This window comes from Bos indicus x Bos taurus, chromosome 24 (genome assembly GCF_003369695.1).
Source record: "Bos indicus x Bos taurus breed Angus x Brahman F1 hybrid chromosome 24, Bos_hybrid_MaternalHap_v2.0, whole genome shotgun sequence".
Classification (NCBI taxonomy): Eukaryota; Metazoa; Chordata; class Mammalia; order Artiodactyla; family Bovidae; genus Bos; species Bos indicus x Bos taurus.
In genome coordinates this window covers 54,927,124-54,949,683 of record NC_040099.1, presented here as the reverse complement: position 1 = coordinate 54,949,683, position 22,560 = coordinate 54,927,124, and the positions used below count along the sequence as shown (strand labels likewise).

General features: G+C 39.7%; 1 protein-coding gene across 11 annotated transcripts in view; it reads left to right on the top strand.

The window, feature by feature from the left end:
* The window catches only part of TCF4 (transcription factor 4), a 385,601-nt gene that overhangs the window by 168,985 nt on the left and 194,056 nt on the right, over window positions 1-22,560 (top strand). For all 11 annotated transcript variants that reach the window (XM_027525705.1, XM_027525688.1, XM_027525689.1 and 8 more), the window contains one exon: window positions 21,470-21,534. In XM_027525705.1, the coding sequence (XP_027381506.1) occupies window positions 21,470-21,534 (65 nt within the window). The remainder of the gene's footprint in view (window positions 1-21,469; window positions 21,535-22,560) is intronic.

Genomic DNA, 22,560 nt, shown 5'->3' with positions numbered 1-22,560 from the left:
TGAGCAAAGTGTCCTTTTTCAGTTCTTTGAGTAAATGGAGCTGATTCCTTATAGTATTTGTGCTCGATCAACATATCTCAAAAACTTGGTTGTAAATTATCTAGGCTTAAGAAGGAGTTCATGATTAAAGACTGTCTTGAATTAATAAAACCAGTCTTTCTTTTTCTGGGGTGATGTAGTGAGATTTTTTTTCAAAGGTGGGCCTCAGTCCATTCTTTTGGTTACTTGTTACCTTCTTTCCCATGGAGTTTGTATGCGTGTGTGTGTGTTGAGGAATGGAAAGCTGAAAGCCACATAAAATTAGGCAGGGAATTAGGAATTTTGAGTTTAAAACAGGGAGCATATCCTCAACTTGTCATATCTGAGTTGGTTTTTCAGTTGTGTTGCCAGGATAGCCCATGACCCTTGCAAATGTACAGTTTAATTTGGGTTCAGTGATTCCTGGGTGAGTCTGTGACATAGGACTCCAAAGGCCATGACACAACATGTTAGGACACAGTTGGCTCCCTGGAAGCTTCTCATTGACGAGGAATTTACCTGAACCCATTTTGGGGGAGGGTACCATGGAAAGTATGGCTCGCCACTTCCAATGAATTAATTTCTAACATTTCCATCGAGTGGTGACTTTGCGCAGCTACCCACATCTTCCTTCCTCAGAGGCAAGAAACTCCCAAACAGAATTTCTGTGTCTAATGGCAGACAGTTGGGGTGCTGCAACCAAGCAGTCACCCTTAAAAATTAATGAGCTTAATGATGGTTTGAAGAAGTGATGGTGATGGTGGTCGGGGAGGGAGGGGCTGCGGGGATGGCAGAAGGAGGCAGGCTGGACTCGTCACAAGTGACAGTATCGGAGCCCCTGCCCTTCTCCCCGCTCCCCATCCCCCTTCACACCCCCACCGCCCCCCAGTCGCCAGCCCTTCCATCCTCCTCTCTTCACAGGAGCCGGAGCAGATAGAAAGACAGGGCGATTATGAAGACGTCAGTTGGAGCGGAGGCAGGCGAGAGGGGCGCAGCGCTCCAGATGAGGTCCGGGGGGAGCCGAGGAGGGTCACTCATGGACGACCGTGTGTGTGTGTCTGACAGACTGTGAAATGGTGCGTTGTTGCACGGCTGCGCTGCACCTGGGCCCTTCATCTGTGATTGATTGGTTTGGTCATGTGTAATGGTCCCATCTGCTCTGTGTTGTTTTTCTTTTTTTACTTATAAACACCGTTCCCAGCGGCTGAGAGAGGATGAGCTATGTTTTGTCATCTTCACTTACACTTTAGCTCAAAAAAGTGGTCAAGTAGGTAAGCTCTAAAGTCTGTCCAAGTGTCGTAGCAGCAAGTCCGGATTTCCCCCTTGGCTTGGGGAGGTGTGTGTGTGTGTGTGTGTGGTGTGTGTGTGGTGTGTGTGTGTTGTATGCATGCGCATGTGTGTGCGCCCTCATGCGCACGCGTGTGTGCCTGGAGTTTGCATACTGCCTGTTAATATCTGAATAGTTCATGAACCACGGAAGACCAAAAAATCGCAGAAATGATTTGCACAAGTCTGTGACTCTTACTGCAACGAGTTTTTTTTTTTCCCCCTGTTTCTTTTTTTTTTTCTGTAACGGAGCCAATACTTAATTAAAACCGCTGACATCATGGTGTTATAATTAAGCGTGGCATTAATTAAGCTGGAATAACGATTTTTTTTTTATTAAGAGCTGCTTCTATTGTATAAGACTGTTACCGCTAAAACCAAAAAAATTTAAAGCAAAAATGAATTCTCTCTAAATGAGCCCTTTTCAACTTCCCCAAAGTCCGGCTTTAGGACTGTTGTCATCAGAGCTGTGTGTGCATGTGTGTGTCTCTGTGTGTGTCTGTGTGTTGGGTGGTGTTGGGATGGGGGGAGAGTGGAAGTGAAATTTGTTTTTTTTCACCCAAAAATGCTGATCGGCTCCTGGCATTCTGATGGCTAATTATGCATCGGAGAGCTTCGACAGCTGCATTCATCATCATAAAATGTAATAATTAATGACATTCCAACAAAGAAAAATATGCAAATGAGGACTCATTAGCATTTTCATATTCAGCTTTGATAATGCTTTTGCTGACAAGGTTGTAATTAATGAAAATTCATGTCGCAGTCAGGAGATTGGATCGGTTTCATTCCGCTCACAATTCCCAAATGCTTGCATTATGGAAAATCGGCAGCTCTGCCAACTTTTCAGGGAAGAAAAAAACACACACACACACTAAAAGCACCAGATGCAAATTAATGGTAGGGAGTCTTTAACTCTTTAAACCACCCCCTAAATTTCCATCATAGGAAACATAGGATGAGTTTCAGCCTGAGAGCTGGATTCTTTTTTTTTTTTTTTTTTAATAACAGCCACGAAAGTACTTTTATTTGGGACTCAAGTATGAGAATTTCTGGCAAACTTTTTTTTAATATTAAAGATAAAAACCCCTCTACCTTTCCCTTCTTTTCTCTTTCAAGACTATTTAAATTTACATAGTAAAACATGTTAGGACAGCCAAGCCCCAGCATGCTGTGTTCTGTCCTCTGGCTGGCAAATTTACACCATGACAGTTCATTCATCCTCTTGCTTTTTGGAGACACCTCTTCATGTATTTGTGCTTCGATCTTCTGGTGCCTCCTTCCGTGTAAGCTACCCATAAAGTCGAAAGAAAAGCAAGTATTCTATTTCTCTATCCAGGGTAAGTTGTTTCTTGTGGTTTTTTTTTTTTTTTTTTCCTTTTTTGGATGATGTGTCCCCCTCCGCCCCCAACCCGTGCTTTTTCTTTTTAATCTGTTCCATTTGTGGTTTAATGTAAGAGTTGGGGAATGCGCCCGTAATTCTCTCACTCAACACTTCTGGTTTAGTGTTGGGCCTCAGATATAATTTTAAGAGACACTGTACAATCCAAATGGATACCCAGAAACCCCAGGACAGAGATATCGACAGGCATTCAGCACAGAGAGCTATTAATTTATAAAGCCTCTGTGTGCTGCTTTCAAAATGTGTGACTGGAGGTTGGCAAATAACCATTTGGTGCCAACCTAGTACCATGTTTTGTTAGACCAGCCTAAACTTAAACCAAAAGTTCTCTCTCACCCTTAACATTAGAAAGAAAAAACCTAGAACTCTTGACAGGATGTCAAGATTTGATCTTCAGGTTAAAAAATGATCATTACTAAGTTGAATCTTTCTGCTGAGGCAGATGTTTATCCAAAAAAAAAAAAAAAACAACAAAGGTTTGTATAAGGATTAAGAATAGAGGGGAATGAAAACGTATGCCTTTAAAAATTGTCAAATATATAAGTGCTTTGACTCTCAAATGATATAACTCCAGGCAGTTTCTAAGATGCAGTTTCCTGTTTATTTAAAGTTAAGTTCTAATTCCCCAACTTGCCAGCCCAGCGTAAAGAAAGAATATAAATACGCCTTGTTAGGAGAAGATAGAAACTTTGATATGCTAGATTTTATTTTTTGGAGTATCTCAGTGAAATGGAAAGTATCATGAGTTATTTAATGAGAATTTGAATGTAATTTCTTTCCTATGATTTAATTGAGAGGCTAGATTTTTAGTCCTTATTTATCTTTTAGAGATCCAAGAAACAGAATTTTATTGCACTCTTGCTGTTTCCAACTTTCGTTTTGTCACAGCTTGTACATGAATGTGTGTGTGTACACACATGTTGTGTAAACGTGTGTGTCAGTAGCTGGAGATTATGGTGAGTGTCCTTTTTCTTTTGAAATCTATTGTGTTAAAATAGCAGGCAGAAGAAGGGTTTTTTCCTTTTAGTTTACTTCTTTTTTATGCGGGCAAACTGCCCATCCAGATGGTAGAATTTCACCTGTAAGCAATCTGAAACGATAGGTTAATTCTGACATTTTATAGAGCTTTTTTATTTTCTTTTCATATAGTACAACTGAGTGCAGAGTAACTACTCAAAATGATGCTTCCTTTCCCCCCGCTTTTTCTTTTAAAGCGCTTCCTGCTGTGATTGGTTCTTTTTCTCCCCCAGATCTGTATTTGGGGCTCAATTAAAATCTGTGGCTTTTGGAACTTTGTTGCTGTCGTCAAACCCACATCAGATGAAATCTTTGACCACTTCTAGTGTCTGTAAATGAGGAAGTGGTGGGAGAAGTGAAGGAACAAGTGTCGACCAGCAGGTTAGTGATGGAGAAGCAGATCCCTTTAATTGGAGAAGCTCAACGTTCCACTGGCTTTGATAAATTCACTGATAGGCTTCTCCTCCCACCAAATTTACAACTTCTACCTTCCTCAGTAATGCCCAGCCTGGTGTTAGCAACCGAATCCTGAGATTTGGTTCTGTTTTCAGTGTGGCTAGCCTCTGGTGGTTCTGTGTCTGAGCAGACTGGAGATGCTTTGAAATGATTTGTTGACCTGTTATCAAGGAATCCCATTATTTCTCAAAGCTGGTTTGGGGGGTGTTTACGCAGTGGAGCATGAAAGGGAAAGGGAGGATTGGAGATTGTTTTCACTGATAGTAATTGTAATCGTACTGTATTTACAAGTTAGCTTTGAATGCTGTTCTTTTGTTTTCATTTCTAGAAAAATCTTTCATTTGCAGAAGTAGTTTCTTGAGTTATTTATATAATAAAGATGGCTCTAGGGACATCTTCTTCCCTGGCTTATTCCCTTGAGAGAACACTTCTGAAAGTATTAATACTCCCCTAAAACTATACCTGTTCAGATGTAGGACCCTGGTCATGGTACTCTTGCTTTGCTCTTTCTGTTTCCTGTTTTGCAGATGTTAATTCCTTTGGGTATTTTTTTTTTTTTCAAATGATGAGATTTTCACTGTCCATGTGCAAAGCCACATTTCCTGGAGTTATTGAACTCTGAAATAGGAAACCTGTGGGAGATCGGTTTTACCCTCCCCAGAAGCTATTGCTTCAGTCAAGGAGAATGACTGCCCCATGACTGAGAATTTTCAAGGAGTTGTTTCACTAAAGCAGCCACAGGTATTGCAACAAAATCCACATTTGTTTGTGGCCAGTGAAGCCAGGGTTCCTGGCAGGATTCTCATCCAGTTGCTTCTCATATTTCCCTTGCAAACTTTCCCATTGGTTGGGGTCTGTGGAGAAATTTCAGTGGCTGGCTGGTGGAAATGTTTGGGAGAACATTTGCGTATCAAAGCAGCCTAGATATTTGCAAAAAAAAAAAAAGAGAGAAAGAAAATATTTGAGGGAAAAATGAATCCACTTAGGATTAGGAAGTAAGTGCTTTAAACATTTTAAAAACATTTGTGATTTCCAGGAGTATGTTATTCATGAGCCAGGGCCTAACCTGACTTTTAGGGGTCATGCCCAAATTCATATTTTTAAAAAGCTTGTAAGATAATGACATTTTGCTTTGGGGTATAGATCGGTACCTCTGTGTGGTATAAAAATTCCCCCCAAATTTAAGGGCACAAAAAAATCCAAAATTTGTTTATGATTTAGTGAACCTGTAAGACAAAGGATGAAGGGAAAGAGCCTCATTCTTTTCCTCCTTTATATATTTCCCCCCGTAAAAGACAAGTGAATTGGCGTGGTGTGATGTGCAGTTCTGCTGGAGTCCATAGCTCTCTCTTAATGGTGATGATTTGAATATCAGGTCTTTCTGCTTTTTTCTTGGTAAAGGGTTTAATGTGGACGTATTGGTGTTCAGATGATTAAAGTTTTAACTCCATTACACTGATAGGTTGGAAACAGTACATATAAAAGTCAACGTAGCCAATTTTCCCATTTGTTAACAATGTAGGGGTTGAGCGTTGACAATTACTGCACTTAAAAGCCCCCTGGATCAGGTGTTATTTTACCATCTGGACATTTTAATTAGTAATAAAAATGTGGATCTGGAGACACGGAAATAGGATCTACAGTACACGATGGCCCGGTGCACTTTGTTGGTGTTGAGGTGTGCGTGGCTGCATTTTGTGTGTGTGTGTGCGCGTATGTAAGTGTAGTTGTGTTTGAGTAGGTGTTCATTCCTCCTAGGAAACCCAAGCATGGAGATTCTGGTGTCTTTTTCATACTGGTACTATCACAATACCAGAGAAATTGGCCACTTTTCTTGAATAAGAAGTAAGAATGTATAGTAAATGTACTTCAATTCCTAAGTAATCCTTGCCTGTTATCTTTTTAACAGTGGTCATACTTGCTCACGTATGGGGAGGTACACGCCAGTACACTGTGACATTAGAGGTAGGCTTAGGCAAAAGATGTGGTTCCTCCATCATGTAGCTGTGTGCCCTAAGACAAATAAATTAACCTGAGTCTGCCTTTTTTCTCACATATAGAATGAAAATATTATGATACAGTTAATGATACTTACTTAATTATGACGAAGCTTATAAGATCATGTATGTGAAAGCACTTGGTAAAATAAAAAGAGCTGTGACAATTGATTTTTAATACAGCTTGCCAGTCATAATCCACATAACCATCTTCATGATTTAATAAATTGTTTCATATTAAAATATAAATGAGATACAAATATAAGTGTACCATAACAAATAATAAATTTAGGACCACCAGATAATGTGTTTTATAATTTTATACATGAAGAAAAGTGACCCATTTTTATAAAGTTTCTGGATATGCTCTTTGAAATAATATTATTCTTAATTAAGGCCGAAGTGGGTACATTTGAGAGAAATAGTGACCCTCTGGAGAAATGGCGAGTGAAAATAGTTTAGGGAAATGAGACTTACTGTCTTCTTCAGAAAGCTGCATCCATGTTTCTCTTAATCATTATGAATTTCGTGTTTGCAAAGCAGTGCGAATACGTAAACGATAGCCATTATATTGTTTAGAAAAAACCCACCCATTACAGTTTATACACACACAACACGCACCATATTATATGTAAATTTGCTCGTGAAGTTGTTAGCCCCAGGAAGTGAGGGTGTTGATAAAATTGCTGTGTGACACTAGACCAGATGAGTTTGGACATTTATGTAGAAAGCTTTTCCTGTTTTTATTACAGGTTCACTTCTCTTCCTGAGAATTCTTAAGAAAAGATTTGTTTTCCTTACTGAAGATAATGGAATACTATGGTCTAATGATGCTATTTTGGTCATTTCATTAATTTCATCTTCTTCTCCCTTAATGCATACCTTGATTATAATACAAATTATATTTACATTACATTGTTTCTAACAACAAATGTTTATTTTTATAGACAACCTGATTGTAATCAACATCTTAGAAAGCATCTAAGACCTGCCTCTGGAACACGGAATTAGCAGAAGTATGCCGACTTGCTTTTTGGGGAAGTGTTAGGAGGAGCTCGGTCTAACTGAGGCAGTCTCAGTTCATTAGTCTGGTAAACATTAAGTAAACCACAGAGGAAACCGAAACACGCTTGTGGAGTTATGACTACAGCTTTTCAGATTTTTTGGACTTAAAAATGGAAACCGGCTTCATTTAATGTTATCTCAGATTCATGTCCCGTTTCAATGACCAGTTTCGTTGACATCTAATCTAGTGAACAGAGCGGCTCTATGTATTATTTGTCTGGAAAGTTTTGAAATGAATCTACAGGTCCTCCTCTGTGAAACTTCCTGTGACGAGAATGGCCCCGTGTGCCTTTTCGAGTTCAGCACTGACAGTCAGGAGATGAGAACAAAATCATGGGGCTCCTTTAAAAATGATCCCAGGAACGGGATTCAGCTACACATTGGGGGGACAGCATTTAAAATTTATTAAAAAAATAAAGTGATTCAAAGTAAGGTCTGTAGCCAAACTCCTTAATTGTGATGCATTTGCTGAGTTCCCCTCTTCCGTCGCCGGGCCTGCTCTGATGCCATATGGCCGACCATGGAACATTTAACTTGTCAGATATAATGGATTGTCCTGGAAGCAGATTTTTGCTTTGAGCATTCGGCTCCTTTCTTGCATTTCACTCTCAGCTCCAGGCTGCAGGATGAAGGATTGTGGTGGAAATGCAAAGAAGAGACACACAGTTGATTCCCCTTAAGAGAGTGACCTATATGCCACGAAATTTTACCCACGTAAAGAGGCATTATCCCCGTCACTGGCCTTAGCAGGCTGCATGTCAGAATCATTTAAATTTGCCTGGACTTAACAGATTGTGTAAACATTTCAGAATTGAGTGCTTAGGAATAATAAACCATCATCATTATAACTTATGCAAAAACGGTGCAGCCATATCAGCCAAAGGATAAGTATTATTTATCATGACCTACATGTAACCTAAACCACCTGGTTGGTAGAGGGTGTAAATTAAGTTCAACTCAAATCTACCAAGAATGCTTGAAAAAAAAAATCAACCTGATGGCGACGTTACGTGGATTCATTGTTTTTGTTTGCTGCTGAGTGAGGTGAGGTTGAAATGATCTTTTAGGTGGATGGACAAGTAGCAGTTCATTATCCTACTAAGCTTTCCATCTTGAAACTTAAGTGCAGACCTTCTGTTTATTCTAATGTGCTTGAAATGAAAGATTGGACATCCTGATTATTTAACTTTTATTTGTAAATGTAAAAAATACAGTATCTGATGTTGGTTTTAATTTGTTGCTTTCATGAGGTAATTCATATTATTTTTCAGTTCGTGATACTACTTCTGAAATCAAAAGCTCGAAAAGATTTAGGAAGAGTCTGTGACTTTAAGGAATAAACCAAGTGCTCTTTCTACATGTATGTGTTCATACATAACTGCGAGGTACTCTTCTGGGGTAATCTACTGTAACTCCAAGGCTAATATAATACAGAGACCCAGAATAGACAACTTAAAAATAATCAGTCAAGCACAAACCAGTGGGGAAATAAGTAACTTATGTGTCACAATTTAACTATAAAATGGTACATATTTGATTGCTCTAGGGTTACAAAAATCAATAGATTTGCATATGACACATGGAATTACTCTAAAAGAAACTGTTGGCAAAGGGTAATTTAATATAAAAACCTATGTGTTTATGTATTAGAAATTCAATATTTAATTTACTCCTACAAATTCATGTTTTCTAGATAATTCTTCATATACATCTATAAACACTACGGTGGCCTTGAAAACTAACAAAACTTCACTTGTATACAAAGAATTCTTTATTTTTAATGAACACCTTTCCATGAAGCTGTTAAGAAATGTTGAAGTCAGTACTGAATAATAAAGTATACTTGTGTGTATTTCTTACTGATCCTAAACTGAGCATGTTAGTTTTAGCGATTTCATGATAGGATGATGTCCCTCCTTCCTGTATTCAAATTTTGGTCGGATTTAGTCTGAGATGAGTTTGGGTGGTACCTGGCCAGAGCCAGCTCTTGTTGGGGCTGTGCGCCCTCTGCTGGCTACTTAGATTGGCACTGACTGGCATGGAAGGGTTCTTAATTTCTTTTACTTTTCAAGGTTGGTTTTTTGTTGTTTTTTGTTTTGTTTTGGTATTTTTTATACAATCAGATATTTGTAGTGATTATAAAGTTGTAGGTTAATACTGAGTATGGCAGTTAATTATTAAGAAATGAAGGGATTTTTTTGTTTGTTTGTTTGCTTGGGGTTTTGGGGGGAGTTTCCTTTTGCTAAATATGAGACTCTTGACAGCTCAAATAACATGTGAAGTATACACCACTCTTGAGTTATTAGGTGGTTGTTTTCAGATGACCATTAATCATTTTCCTGTTGCTTTCCTAACTCCTCCTTGCCTGATTCCACTCAAGAAGAATTCTTGTTTACTAAGTTGGGCATGGACTTTAAAAGGATAGATCATTGAAATTTTGAAACGCAACTCCTTGTATATAGCTAATGCCTGGTAGAGAACCCCTTGGTAGGCTTAACTGGTTTTACTTGCTTTGTGAAGGAAAATGAGTCTGTATTTACATCCTAATGTTTTATGAAGACGTTTTTGGTGTCCTTGCAGACCAAATTAGCTGTTCTCCCTGGCAGACATTGAGAAGAATCAGAGTTTGAGTGGAGCCTTTTCTGTTTTGTTTGGCTGCTTTTGGTTGCTGTTTCTAGAGTGTAGGATGCTAAAGGAGCAGGTTACTGACGCTGTCAGGTTGCAAGACTGACGTATGTATACGAGGGCGGTTACAGAGGGAACCTCTCACCTCTGTGCTATGACTTAGGTGGAGACTTGGTAGTAAAGGCCAAAGCTCTGTATAATGAATAGGTCTTTAAAATAGCAGCAGTTATTGTTGATAAGTTTCCATCAACTTCTTTATAAAAATTAACTGTGTGTAAGTGATTTCTACATTATCTCTGAAATGCCTTGAGTCCATTACGTGATGATTCCGTGGCGAGAATTTTTTAGCTCTCTCCAGTTCCTTTGTCTTTGCAGATTTCTCTAATTCATAATAAACAAATTCCATCAAAACTCCCCAACCAGCTCCCCAGCATATGGAATGATCGGAGAACTAGAGCTAGAGAAGTGGGGAAATGTCTTCTAAGTTATTTCCAGTTTTCCAGCTTTCCAATTTTAGGCATCCGTTACCTTAAAATTTATTATGGGTAAATCATAAAGGTGTAAGGTATTATTTATTTTGATTTACTTAACATTGTCAAATAGCTGCAGACGGCATTCCCACAGATATCCGTTTCCCGCTAAATTAGTTCTAACGGCGTATCCTGTTGCCTGCCCCCACGCTGAGGTTGCGTTCGGTGGTCTCTGTGCTTCTCAGTATTCCCACTGTACCCCTGACGACAGACGTTACTGGGGTTCCTCCCTGGCTTCTCACCCATCTACTCTATTTTGTAAATAAACATTTACTCTTTAAAAATAATTTTTATTGAAGTATAGTTGATGTATACTGTTGTGTTAGTTTCAGCTGTGCAGCAAGGTGAATCAGTTGTACAGATGCCTATGTCCCCCCTTGTAGATTCTGTTCCCATATAGGCCGTTACACAATTTGAGTCAAGTTCCTGAGGACAGTGTCCATCATTAACGTACCATCAGCCAACATGTGCTGGTTATACACAGGCACCCAACAATATTTATTCCTGAATCTTATGTTTTTTGGGCCTCTTTCAGGTTCAGAGGACCATTTTTGCAAGCTTCAGAATTGAAAATTGCTGTCTGTAAACATCTGTTCCCCATGGTGGATTTTATTTTCTTGCATGTTTTGCTAGGATGCGGTCACTGTTGTGACTACGCCCCTTCTCTCTCCTTCCTCCGTTCCTCCTTCTCCCTCATCCTCCCTTCCTCTGCCTCTCCCCTTCCTTCCTGTGGCCCCCGCCTTCCTCTCTTGATTTAGTCATGCTCATATATTCAGTAATTGGGAGGTTTTCCTTAAACGCTATAGTGTGGGGCTCAGTGGTTTGTGTAATTTTGTTTGTGAACCATCACCTTCCTTTAACAAGGGAGTTGGACTCGAGGAGTTTGGTCCTGTTTCCCTCCCAGCTTGTTTGTAATGGGGCCATTCTTTTAAAGTTGATCTTGAAGGGCAGGCTCAATGGTTAGCAGTCTTTCTCCTCTTTATCTGCTCCGTGAATGCCCTGAATTTTTTTTTGAATTATGGGCTATTTCACCACAATTTCTCAGTAGTGTATATTTAGGGAATATGAACTCTGTAAGTCTAAGACTAGAGAAATGTTGTCTAATATAGATGCATCTATGAATGACACTCAGATTCTCTTCTATTTGGGGTTAAAAATGCTACTTATATCCATATATGAGTATTATACTTACATATATACATGTAAGTATAATACTTATTTTATTGTACATATGTAAAGCTGTATTTAAAATTTTCATGAACCCCCCACCTCCTGTATTTTTGTGCATTCTTGAGTTTCATATCAAATGTGTGTTGCTTCTTTTAAGAGATGACAGTGTTTATATTCTAATTGTTAGTTGTGAGCTCAGCTTGAAAAGTGAGGCCATCCCCTACATGAGATGGCGCTAAAATATGTGATTTCCCTAGATACACACTTTATAATGAACATAATACTACATCTTTCTTCTGTTTTCTGTGCTGGCGTGCCTAATTCAGAGTTTGGTCATTATTATTTTGAACAGTTGATGTTAGTGAGACTTCCCTGATGACTCAGACAGTAAAGAGTCTTCCTGCAATGCGGGAGACCCAGGTTCAATCCCTGGGTCAGGAATATGCCCTGGAGAAGGAAATGGCAACCAACTCCAGTATTCTTGCCTGAAAAAATCCCATGGACAGAGAAGCCTGGCAGGCTATAGTCCTTGGGATCACAAAGAGTTGGGCATGACTGAGCGACTAACACACACACACACACACACTCGTGAGACTCTTTTAGAACATCAGTTTACTGGGTGGTACATAATGTATCGCTAAAAGCAGATTGCAAGGTAGAACGTAACTACTGATTTTCTTAAAATTTGCTGATAAATTCCAAATAATTGAGCGGGGCAACAAAGTCTTACTTATAGGGTGTTGTCTCTGCTGCGTTTGGTCAGAAATGTCATCAGTCCCCTCCAGAGGAATCAGAAGACCAGATTCTCTCCCCCAGCAAGGACTCCATGCTTCCGTAGAGCACGAACATGCCGAATTCGTGGGTGGGAGCGTCCTTTTAGGTTAAGAAGCCAAGTCGGGTTCCCTGAGTTGATCCTTGGAGTCTAAAGGTGACTTCTTCCTTAGGGCAGGAAGGGGGACAAGGTACTTGCAGAGCCGTGGCCACTGGGGCTGACTGAAGAGGGATGTCCTTTTACCTCCAGGACACTTGTGTCTTGGAATCCTGTTGTGTGTGAGAGCTGTCTATGTGGTAATGTGAGATGCATTTCTTTAAAACAACTGGTCTTCATGAGTGGAGATGAACAAACATAGAGGCCTAATACGCTGTCAGAAAAAAAGTTTCTCCAGCTTGCAGAATGTAACTGAAAGAGTCTTGGCGATCAACTCTTGTTGATCAACTTTTGTTTCAAAATCCAGTTAAACAGGTTAGATTAGATGTTATCTCCCAGGTTTATTGGAGTTTCATCTGATGTAATCTTAAAGATCGAATCAGTTCACCTAAATTGGTTATTCTTACCCCAACCTGTTAGACTAACCAGTGAAATTTTATTGTTTGTTTTTTTTTAAATAGATATTCTGTATTCTGTTCCACTGATTGCAAGTCCCCTGGGGTGGAGAACCCAGGTATCTGTTTTAAGAAAAGACCTCTGACAGTTCTTATGGCTGGCAGGGTGTCTGAGCCATAGAACTGATTTGAGGGGCTTGATTTCCTGCAACCCGATCCTGCATCTTCCTTTCCTTCTTAGATGACAGCAGAAACATTTTGTTTCTGATGCCTTCAATGTGTATTGCGAGCTTGACCTTGGCTTTCATTTTTCTATGCAAAATGATTACATGTTGTCAAATAAAAAGCAAAACTTCAGATGTATATGATGTTTCATCGGAAGCCCCACAGAGCCCTTCATTGACTTGGTTATGCCCAGACACCATAGACACTTAACTGCAATAAAAATAAGAAATAGGTCAGGCAGAACAATTGAGATCTTATTCACATCAAGCCAGTGGTAAGTTACTCGTTAGAAGTAAGTTGAGTGATTCCAGGGTTACTGTTAGTCCTTCAGGCCCCTAGGGGACCCTTGTACAAATTGCTGATTCAGAAAATCATTACTCCGGTGACTCAAGTGGCACTTTAGTGGCCTTAAAGAGTTATTCGACACACCTCCCCAAACAGCTAAGTTATCCCCATGATTATGTTGATTAATTGCACACTGTGGAATTAGTGTTATTTTCAATAAAAGATTTTCTGGCATTGGGAAAAGAAAGGATAAAACTCACGTGCTTTCAGTTGATAATGTGTGCACTTCTCCTAAGCGTGAGGGAGGGGATGATCCCAGCTGTTGTCCGGGGTGGGCCAAATAATCTAAGACAGTACTTTTCATTTTGCATCGAAAAGGGGCTTTTTGGTGTCCCAGAGGATGGTCACTCAAAATGTGACCTGTTCTAACATTTTCATTCATCAAAGGACTGGAGAATGCTTCTTCAACCTACTACGAATTGCGGAGAGGGCTGTGCTACATAGTGAGAAAAAGCCGAGTGGAATCATCTCTGTTACCACAGCAGCTATGGGTAATAAAGGTGGCATATTGTAAAAACAGATTTCGGTACAGGAACTGGTTATTTAGGTTCTAGCTTTGTCTCTTAATATCTGTACAACCTCTTTTATTTGTTAGAAGTTGGTTGCCTTTTTTTGTTTTTTTTTTTTCCTTTTTGGCCACGGGACTTGTGGGATCTTAGTTCCCCAACCCGAGAATGAACCAGCGCCTTTGGCAGTGAAAGCACAGAGTTCTAACCACTGGATTACCAGGAAATTCCCCACCTTTTCTGAATTTTAGTGACTTCTGCTATAAACAGAGGGCTTCCCAGTTGAGTCAGTGGTAAAGAATCTACCTGCCAGTGCAGGAGACAGAGGAGATGAGGGTTTGATCCCTGGCTCAGGAAGATCTCCTGGAGGATGAAACAGCAACCCACTCCCGTATTTTTGCCTGGGAAATCCCATGGACAGAGGAGCCCAGGGGATTGTAGTCCATGGGGTCGCAAATAGTTGAACTTGACTGAGCGCACGCACGCACTGTGAACATGGGGTTAAAATGGCCATCTAAGGAACTCCTAGGGTCTTGTTGTCTTTACCTTATGTCCTATATAATGCTTTACAAATGTGAGGGCTTTAAGCAGAATTGAGTGTAGATACTGAACCATGTTTAGAACCCCCCAAATGAAGAGTTTTGGTGAGGCCTCAAGATGCTCTTAAGTATATCTGGAATTTTGGTACACCCACTGTTTTGAAGGCGCTGTCTAGATGAGATGAGGTGAAGCAACGACAGAAGGCAGCTAAAAACTCATCATTTTCCAAGGTCAGAGCTCTAGTTACTACCGAGTGTTCTGTTTTGATGAAAGGAAGGACTGCAGTTAGTCTTTCCTGGGAAAGTGATTTGGTCCCCGTTTCTCATCATCCTTTGCTGCAAACTGTGTGCCTCGTCACTTTTCCTCTGAATTTTCTTTCTGTTCTCAGTTTAGGATGAAGTGGAGGAAGAGAATTTTCTAGACTATGGAATGACTATTGTATCAGCTGAAATTGAGTTGTAACTCTTTTAGCATGAAATTTATTATATTTGGATTAAAAAAAAAGGCCTCCTGGTATAGTAGGAGTTCTTTCTACAGGAAAGAACCAGTGGTCTTCTCTGTATTTTAGAAATAAGGAAAATAATGTCAGTTTCTGGTTTCTTGTAAACCCAGACTGTCACCTCCAAGCTCGGATCAGGGAAAATTAAGATTGACTGGCTAGTGAGAACCACGAAGGTGTATATTCATGGAAGCATCACAACAAGACACAAGTATTTTTAGGTCAATTAAAATAAAATTCAAATTTTAACCTTGTAACCCAGGGCATTCTTTTAAATGTTAAGTTTTTAAAAAGAGTGGTTTCTCAGATTCCTCAGGATTTGAGTCAGTAGGCAAAAAGACAAGAGCAGGTATGTGTATTCAAATGGATTTAGGAAAGATTGCATGTCAAAATGGTAACAGTTTGGATGTGTTGGATTAAATAAAATGTATGATTAAAATTAAAAAGTAAGTGAAGTTAAAAAAGATATTAACTGAAATTAAAGGTCTTCATTGCAGCATTTTTTCAGAGGATTTCCCCTGCTAAGATACAGTGTAAATTTCTGGGGGTCAAGAGGGATATATAGGTAGCTTCTAACATTTCCTGGGCTTTTAAATTTGCCTCCTTTTTGTTTTTCGGAGCCTGTTGTGGGGCTGTTATTCCACAGAAGACACTAGTGCGTATCTTGCCTTGTCCTATACTATGACTGTATTTTGACTTTGACTCTTCTCGTCTTCATTGGTTTGAACTCATGTTCTTCACAAGTGACGTGTGTAGAGATGCCGTTTGCGGCCGTTTTTGTCAGTTGCTTCCAGTTGTTGTGGAGATGGTTACAGATTTTTTCATGAAGTCACAGGTTCTGGTGCACATTATTTGCACAGCTATTAAGTACCTAGAGACCTTTTAGGAATAAAACACCATGTAAATGTAAATTATCACCACCTCTAAGACACTTTCATTAATTTCATATCAAATTCATGAGTGTTTTGAGCTCTGGGATTTAAGTCTTCAGAATTGGGCTTCTCATGTATTTGTAGTTTTTTTTTTTCTCCCCGAGTTTAAATTCCAGCAGCACAGAATAGTACGAATAGTCCAGCCTTGGGAATCCAACTGCCAGGGTTTGAATCCTGGGTCTAAGAGTTGCTGCCTTTGTGAGCTTGGGCAGTTTTCCGTTTCTCAATTTTCTCATCTGTAAAGTGGTGTTTATATTACGTGCCTCACAGGGTTGGTTCTTGTGTAGATTGAATGAATGTCTACATAACCTCTTTGCGTAGTGGGGATACGTGACAAGAACTCGGGTATCGTGTGGACAAGATAGAAAAAGGTAGGCGTGGGAAAGATGAAAGAACTGTAAATTATAAATAACCTCATGTATGTTTTTGGAACCACTCTTCCGGTTATTGTTTAATGAAATACTCTTTTCAGTATGCCTCCCACCCCCAGATGATAAGGTAACCAAGGATGGGCTGAGGGCAGGGACAGAGATTTAATCCAACTCAAACAGGGTTGTGATGAGCTCCTTAGTCTGGTGACGGAGAACAAAGGGCTGGCTCTTCAGTTCCCAGAATGAGGATTAGCAATGGAATAACCTTGCTGGGTATTGTCCTACAACATCAGGTCACTTTTTTTTTGTTTTTGTTTTTTTAAATCAAGGCTTTTCATAGGATGATGTGTTCCAGCATATAGTGCATCTTGTTCGGTTGTTGGTGAAATACTTACCATTTATATGTAATATTAAAAATGGCCTTATAAGAATGAAAAGCTAGAAACCCAAACACAACCTATTGTTATCCTACGGGTCAACCACCCGTGGGCTCATCTGAGTCACGGCTTATCTCCAGAAATCATATCATGGATAAGTTGTTCTTGCCTGTCTCTCACTCCCTCCAAGTGGATTAGAACTAATGTTTAGGTGTAGTAATCTGCCAAAGGGGGTACTTCTTAGATGTGTCCTTGTGAATTATTGAATTTATGATACCAGTTTTTTCCTTCATGTAACACTTTCATTCTCAGTCATTTCCTATGGCATTTGCTTACAATGGGATACCACGAATAGATTGTAAGGAAAATTATGAGTCAAATGGAAAATTATGTAAGAATATAAAAGTATTAGATTTTGAATTATATAGCTATTTGTTCATCATACTCCCCCCCACATTAAATTTTTTTTCTCTATCCTTCATGAGGCAGCAAGATAAAGAACAGTTGAATAAATCAGCAAAAGGATTGGTCTTTAAAAATAAATGGAAACAGCTTATATTTTCTGCTTATCTTTGAGTTTTTCAAGGGCAACAGAAAAAGCAAGTGACTCCTTTATTGATTGCCCATTGGTGTCATTTTTAATAATCAAATTTAAATATAGGTTTTTAACAGCTGATGGGTTCAATTTGGACAAAACACGTGTTGACTTTCCGGATTGTTTGCTCACTGTAGATGCCGACTTGTTCTAGAGAAGGGGCTGCCAGTTGAGCTCCTTTGTCTTTAGAAGGATTGATTGACGGATGTTGTGTCTGCTCATTTACAGCGTTTTTCTTGCTTAATTTAAAAAATTGTGACATAGCATTACATGTTCCTTGTATACATCGTTTTTGCAGAAGAAAGTTGTTTAGCCAATATGTCGACTTCGTTTATGAAATCCTCTCTTGTAGCTTTCATTCAGCGTTCAGTGTAGCCTATTAGGTCATATTATTCGTTTCATGCACGGCAAATCGTCACCAGCAGCAAAATTTAACATTTGGTCCTTTTAGGTATAAAAATGAATCAAATGCTTGACAAGATTTGTTTCTGGTGTATATTTCAGAGTTCCCCCCCCCCCCCCCTTGGTGGGCAGACGACAAATATTACTAACGGGTACTTTTAGTTTTTAAAATATGGACAACAGTACTCCATGCAGTAAAAGACTTGAGCGATTAATGCTACCCTTATGCCTCTTTTGAGTACTTTTAGCCATGGGGCTTGGCACTGCCACCATTGTCTTGGTGCCAAAAAATATCCGCAGCGGCTGTCGCATTCTAGTACTGGAGGGTTGTCTCGAAAATTCCGCAGTGAACGCGCCGGGTTTGTTCATCACTGCTATCTCTTTTAAATATTGGAAAAATAGAATCTTGAGCTCTTTCAAAGCTCCGTTGTGATCGTGGGGATGAGGGGGGAGGTCAGTGGCGAAGAATGGAGGAAAGAAGCCGTCCGCGCCAGCCAGTGGGTATAAGTGACAAAAATCCATGCCTGGCATAGAGTAAACACACATATTTAGGAGCTTTTGTGTTCACGAGCACAGATAGTTACTTAAGGATCCTACTCAAACATGTTATCAGTGCTCTTGAGAATTTTATTATCTGAAACAAATGTTCCTGAGCATTTTAAGCAGAAGACTGACATCAAGATCATAGCTGATTTTTAGTGGACAGTTTATACAAAATATGTATATATTTTTTTCTCCCTGGAAGTGAGGTGCCATTGTAAAATGGCTGCTTTTTGTCATTAGGAAATTAGTGGAGTAGATAAGATAGAATTGAGAAGGTGCTTGGGTTTACCCACAGTCCATGTCCTGATTGTTTTGCTCCCAAACAGGGATTTGAGCTCTAAGGACAGATTTATAGTTGATTTTGGAAACAAAAATATGCAATAAAGTTAAAGGTTTACACTATCAGAATGACATGCGTTCGCTCAGGATCTCTGGAGCGATCTATTTGATGGTAAAAGTGGATGCCACAGATGAAATCTTTACAAGGAATATAATCCTAAAAAAAAAAAAAAAAAAAAAGGGAAAAAAAAGTGCACCTCCCAGCCTCCTGCTGGCTGCGCTGCCTCTTCGGTACCTCACAGACTTCGACAGAGTCCTGGACGGGTGCCCACTGATGTCATGGAAACACTCAAATTACTGAGAATGATTCATGTCTATGCTGGTCTCTTGTCCTCCCCCACACAAACAGGAGTAGATTTTTAACCCTGACAACTTGTAATTTGCAGTGGGTTTATTTTTGTATCTGGATAAATATTTTTTAACAAGCAAAATTAAGATTAAGCAGTCTGTATCTGATATGATAGTAAAGAATGCTGGGTCCGTGTAGCCAAGAGCACTTTGGGGACTCTGCGCTGCCTGCGTCCCTGCTCGGCTCTTCCCCCTCCTCTGCTCTCTGCCCACCCCTGTGCTTTCTAGTCCGCTCTCCTCCCTTCATTTTCCTCTTTTCCTCTCTCTTCTCTCCCCTGTTTATTTATTCACATTCTCTTTCTCTCTCACATCCTTACTATTTGCATGGACCCCCTCTCTTCCTTTAAAAGAATGAAAGGAATGGACCTAACTTTATATGTGTGTGTGTGTGTGTGTGTGTGTGTGTGTATATATATATATATATGTGTGTGTGTGTGTGTGTGAATTGAGACAAGTTCTGGTAGGCAAATTCATTTCTCCAGGTCTATATGCAGGAGTCAAGTTGGGAAATAATGCCAGGAGGTGAAATTCTGTAGGAGATAGCTTCGGTAACTCCTTCCAGAGAAAGAAATAGATCGCCTTTCTTCCTTCCAATTTCTGGAAGTCACCAGAACAGGACACTAGATACTCAGTTTCCTCGGAAGTCAGAGTAAATTCTACCTTATCTATGTCTCTTTCTGTCTCTCTGCTTGTCTGCATGTCTACCTGCCTCTCCACTTGTCTTTCTAGTTGCTAAACAAGTGGATATTATGTCAAAGTGAATCATGTCCTGGTTGTATTAAAGCTTTGTAGATGTGAGAGCTTAAGGAAGGACAGACTTCATTTGATAACTCATAAAGATCGAGTTGGTTTTTTTCTGTTAGTAATATGTATAAAGAGAAGTTAAAGACTATAAGTAGCTTCCATCTGACACAGAAGAATAAATAGGTCTTTATGACCATTTATACTTCTAAAACAGGCAGATGAATCTCTTCTTCAGTGTAAAATCCTCATACAATGAAAGTTATTCTCTTAGACCTCCCAGGACTGAATCTGTGAGTTGGTATCCTGTTTCATTGGACGGAAATTGATATGGTCATTGATTTTCTGCTTTGCACTGAATACTTTGCCAGAAGTTGGGTGGTGGGAGTGTGTCCCCAAGTTTGAGATCGATTGGAGTCAGTGGAAAAGTTAATAATGATGGGGAAGAGGGTTGATGTTAAGACTCAGGTTTGGCTTCCTTCACAAATCATCTTCTGTTTTATGTCTATAGTGACTCACATACCGGGTGAGCTTTTGACTAGTTTTAAGATTTATCAAAGGCACATTCCTTGTGTGGTGTCAAAAAGACATGCCCTCATAGCATTGTCGTTGAACTCAAAGATTACAGTTGAACACTGCTGCTTGTAACGTTTATGTTAACTTGAGTCAAGGGGGAAAATCATGGGTGTTGTAAACTCCGAAGGATCCATCTAGCCTCTCAAAATACTAGTTTTGAATTTTCTCATTGGAAGAAAGAATAGTATAGTCCTGGGTAAAGAGGACAGTGTACCTTAAGCTCTAGTCTCAAGGGAAGAGCGTATCCTTCTGTCCTGGACGGGGTGGGGTTTGTGTTGTGGGCGGGACAAGCCCTTTTGAATGTCCTAGTGTGGACTGTTCTCTGTAACAATTCTTTATTTGTCGCTAGGTATGTTCTACTGGTTGGATCTCTTGAAAGGTGTTTTCATTGTTTTCCTGACGATTAAGGCTCAACATACTTTTTAAAAGAAACAAATGAGCTGCCTTGATTTTTACCCTTAGATATGGCTCTGTACATCTCTGTAGAGGAGTCAACAGATAAAAAATTGGAGTGTTAGAATCAGAACAAGACACTGATGTTCCATTACCCCGTATTCTGCTGGGTCTACTGGTAGAACCTGAAGTTGGCCTCGGAGTGGGCAATTTTTCAACAGTCCTCTTTCCCAAATGTAAATTCCATCATCATCTTGATCATGACGGTCTTTACTCCTGGGAAAGGGAGTTTAAATAAGAGAGAGAGAGGAAGAGAGACCCAGAATTTTGAATAGTTTCTTTGCTTTATTCACCATCTGGAGAGTCCTGATTGATTAGCTTTGGCCTCACCATTAAGTGTCAATGTAATCAATGGGAATGACTAGGCTAGGGTCATTACATAGATAATGTGCCTGCTGTGTAAATAAAAATGAAATTGTTTAAATTTTGTGAGCGAGAAAGAAAGTGAAAATAAGGAATGACAATTTGTTTGTTAGAGAAAGTGGAGGCCATTGGAATGACAGTTTTTGGAAGTGTGGAGCAGTTTGGCTAAGAATAGGAATGAAGGATATTTTTTTCCAGTTTAGCATAGCCAGCGTGGGGAAGTGTTATTCCCTGCCTTGCTTGCATACATTGCCAGTAGTGCCTACTTTTCGTATGTAAACATCGGGGAAGAGAAGTGGATGTCTGTTACCTGAAGGAGATTTTTTTTTTTTTTTAAGGAAAAACACAATTTACACTTTTTTGTTGTTGTTGTTTCTCTTGGCAGGTAAAACAGAAAGGGGCTCCTACTCATCTTATGGGAGAGAATCGAATTTACAGGGTTGCCACCAGGTAAGTGAGAGTCTCTCTTCGGGGAAGGGTTGAGAGGATGAGCCTGGTGAATCAGTGTGTTTTGTAAATTAGGTGATGCATTTGAGGCTGGGGCACTGAGGCACCGAAAACCTTCGGATGCCTGACTCTTTCACAAAGTAATGAAATGACACCGAGCGCAGAGTCATAAACACCCCATCGTATCAGCAATGTATTCACTGGCTTGTTGTTATTTTTTTTCATCCATCAGCCGGTACCAGTGGCACTGTTTGCAAACCAGCGATGTCGGGGAAAGTGGTTCTATCAAAAGAGTTTATTTGCAATTAAGAACTTGAGAATTTCTTACACTGGAAATGCTTCGTGCAGCCATGTGTCAGATCCTGGGTTTTGGGTGGCTACTGCCCTAAATTATAGTTTTCATAGGGGCTGTAGGATGTTGTGTGAAAACAGGGTTGTATTGAGGGATAAAAATGTCTGTGAAAATATGATTTGTTGTCCCTTTTTGTTTCTGAATTGTTTTTGGCTGAAAGTCAAGGCCAGCAGGCTAACAGCAAAGCCGTCTCAAGGGAGGCATGCGTGAGCTAGAAAAATAAGAGTACTTTAATTAAATAATAAAATGCCAGTGTCATACAAAGGTATAGCGTGTGTGTGTGTGTGTCTCTGGGCTTTGTGCATTTGCATACTTTAAACTCTCCAGAGAAAGCCCAGTTCTAAAAATACTATCCATAGCCAAAAGTGTAAGCTTTGTTTCAAGACAATTGAGTTTTTACAGACGCTTTCTTTTTAATTTCAGTATCGGTACTAATCACATGTTTCATATCTTTTTCTTTTTTTCCTTGAAAGATTTAGACTTTCTTTTTCTAAGGGCATTGCTTTCTCACTTTGGAAAACTCTTGATAGAATTTAATGGTTCTCTTTCAGATTCAAAGCTTTCTAGCGTTACATTATTCATCCAAACAGAAATGAAGTTCTTTTTGTGCTGGGAGGGGAGTGCTTATTCTCCTGCACCCTCTCACCCTCCCGTCTTCTTTAGTGATGGGGGAAGAA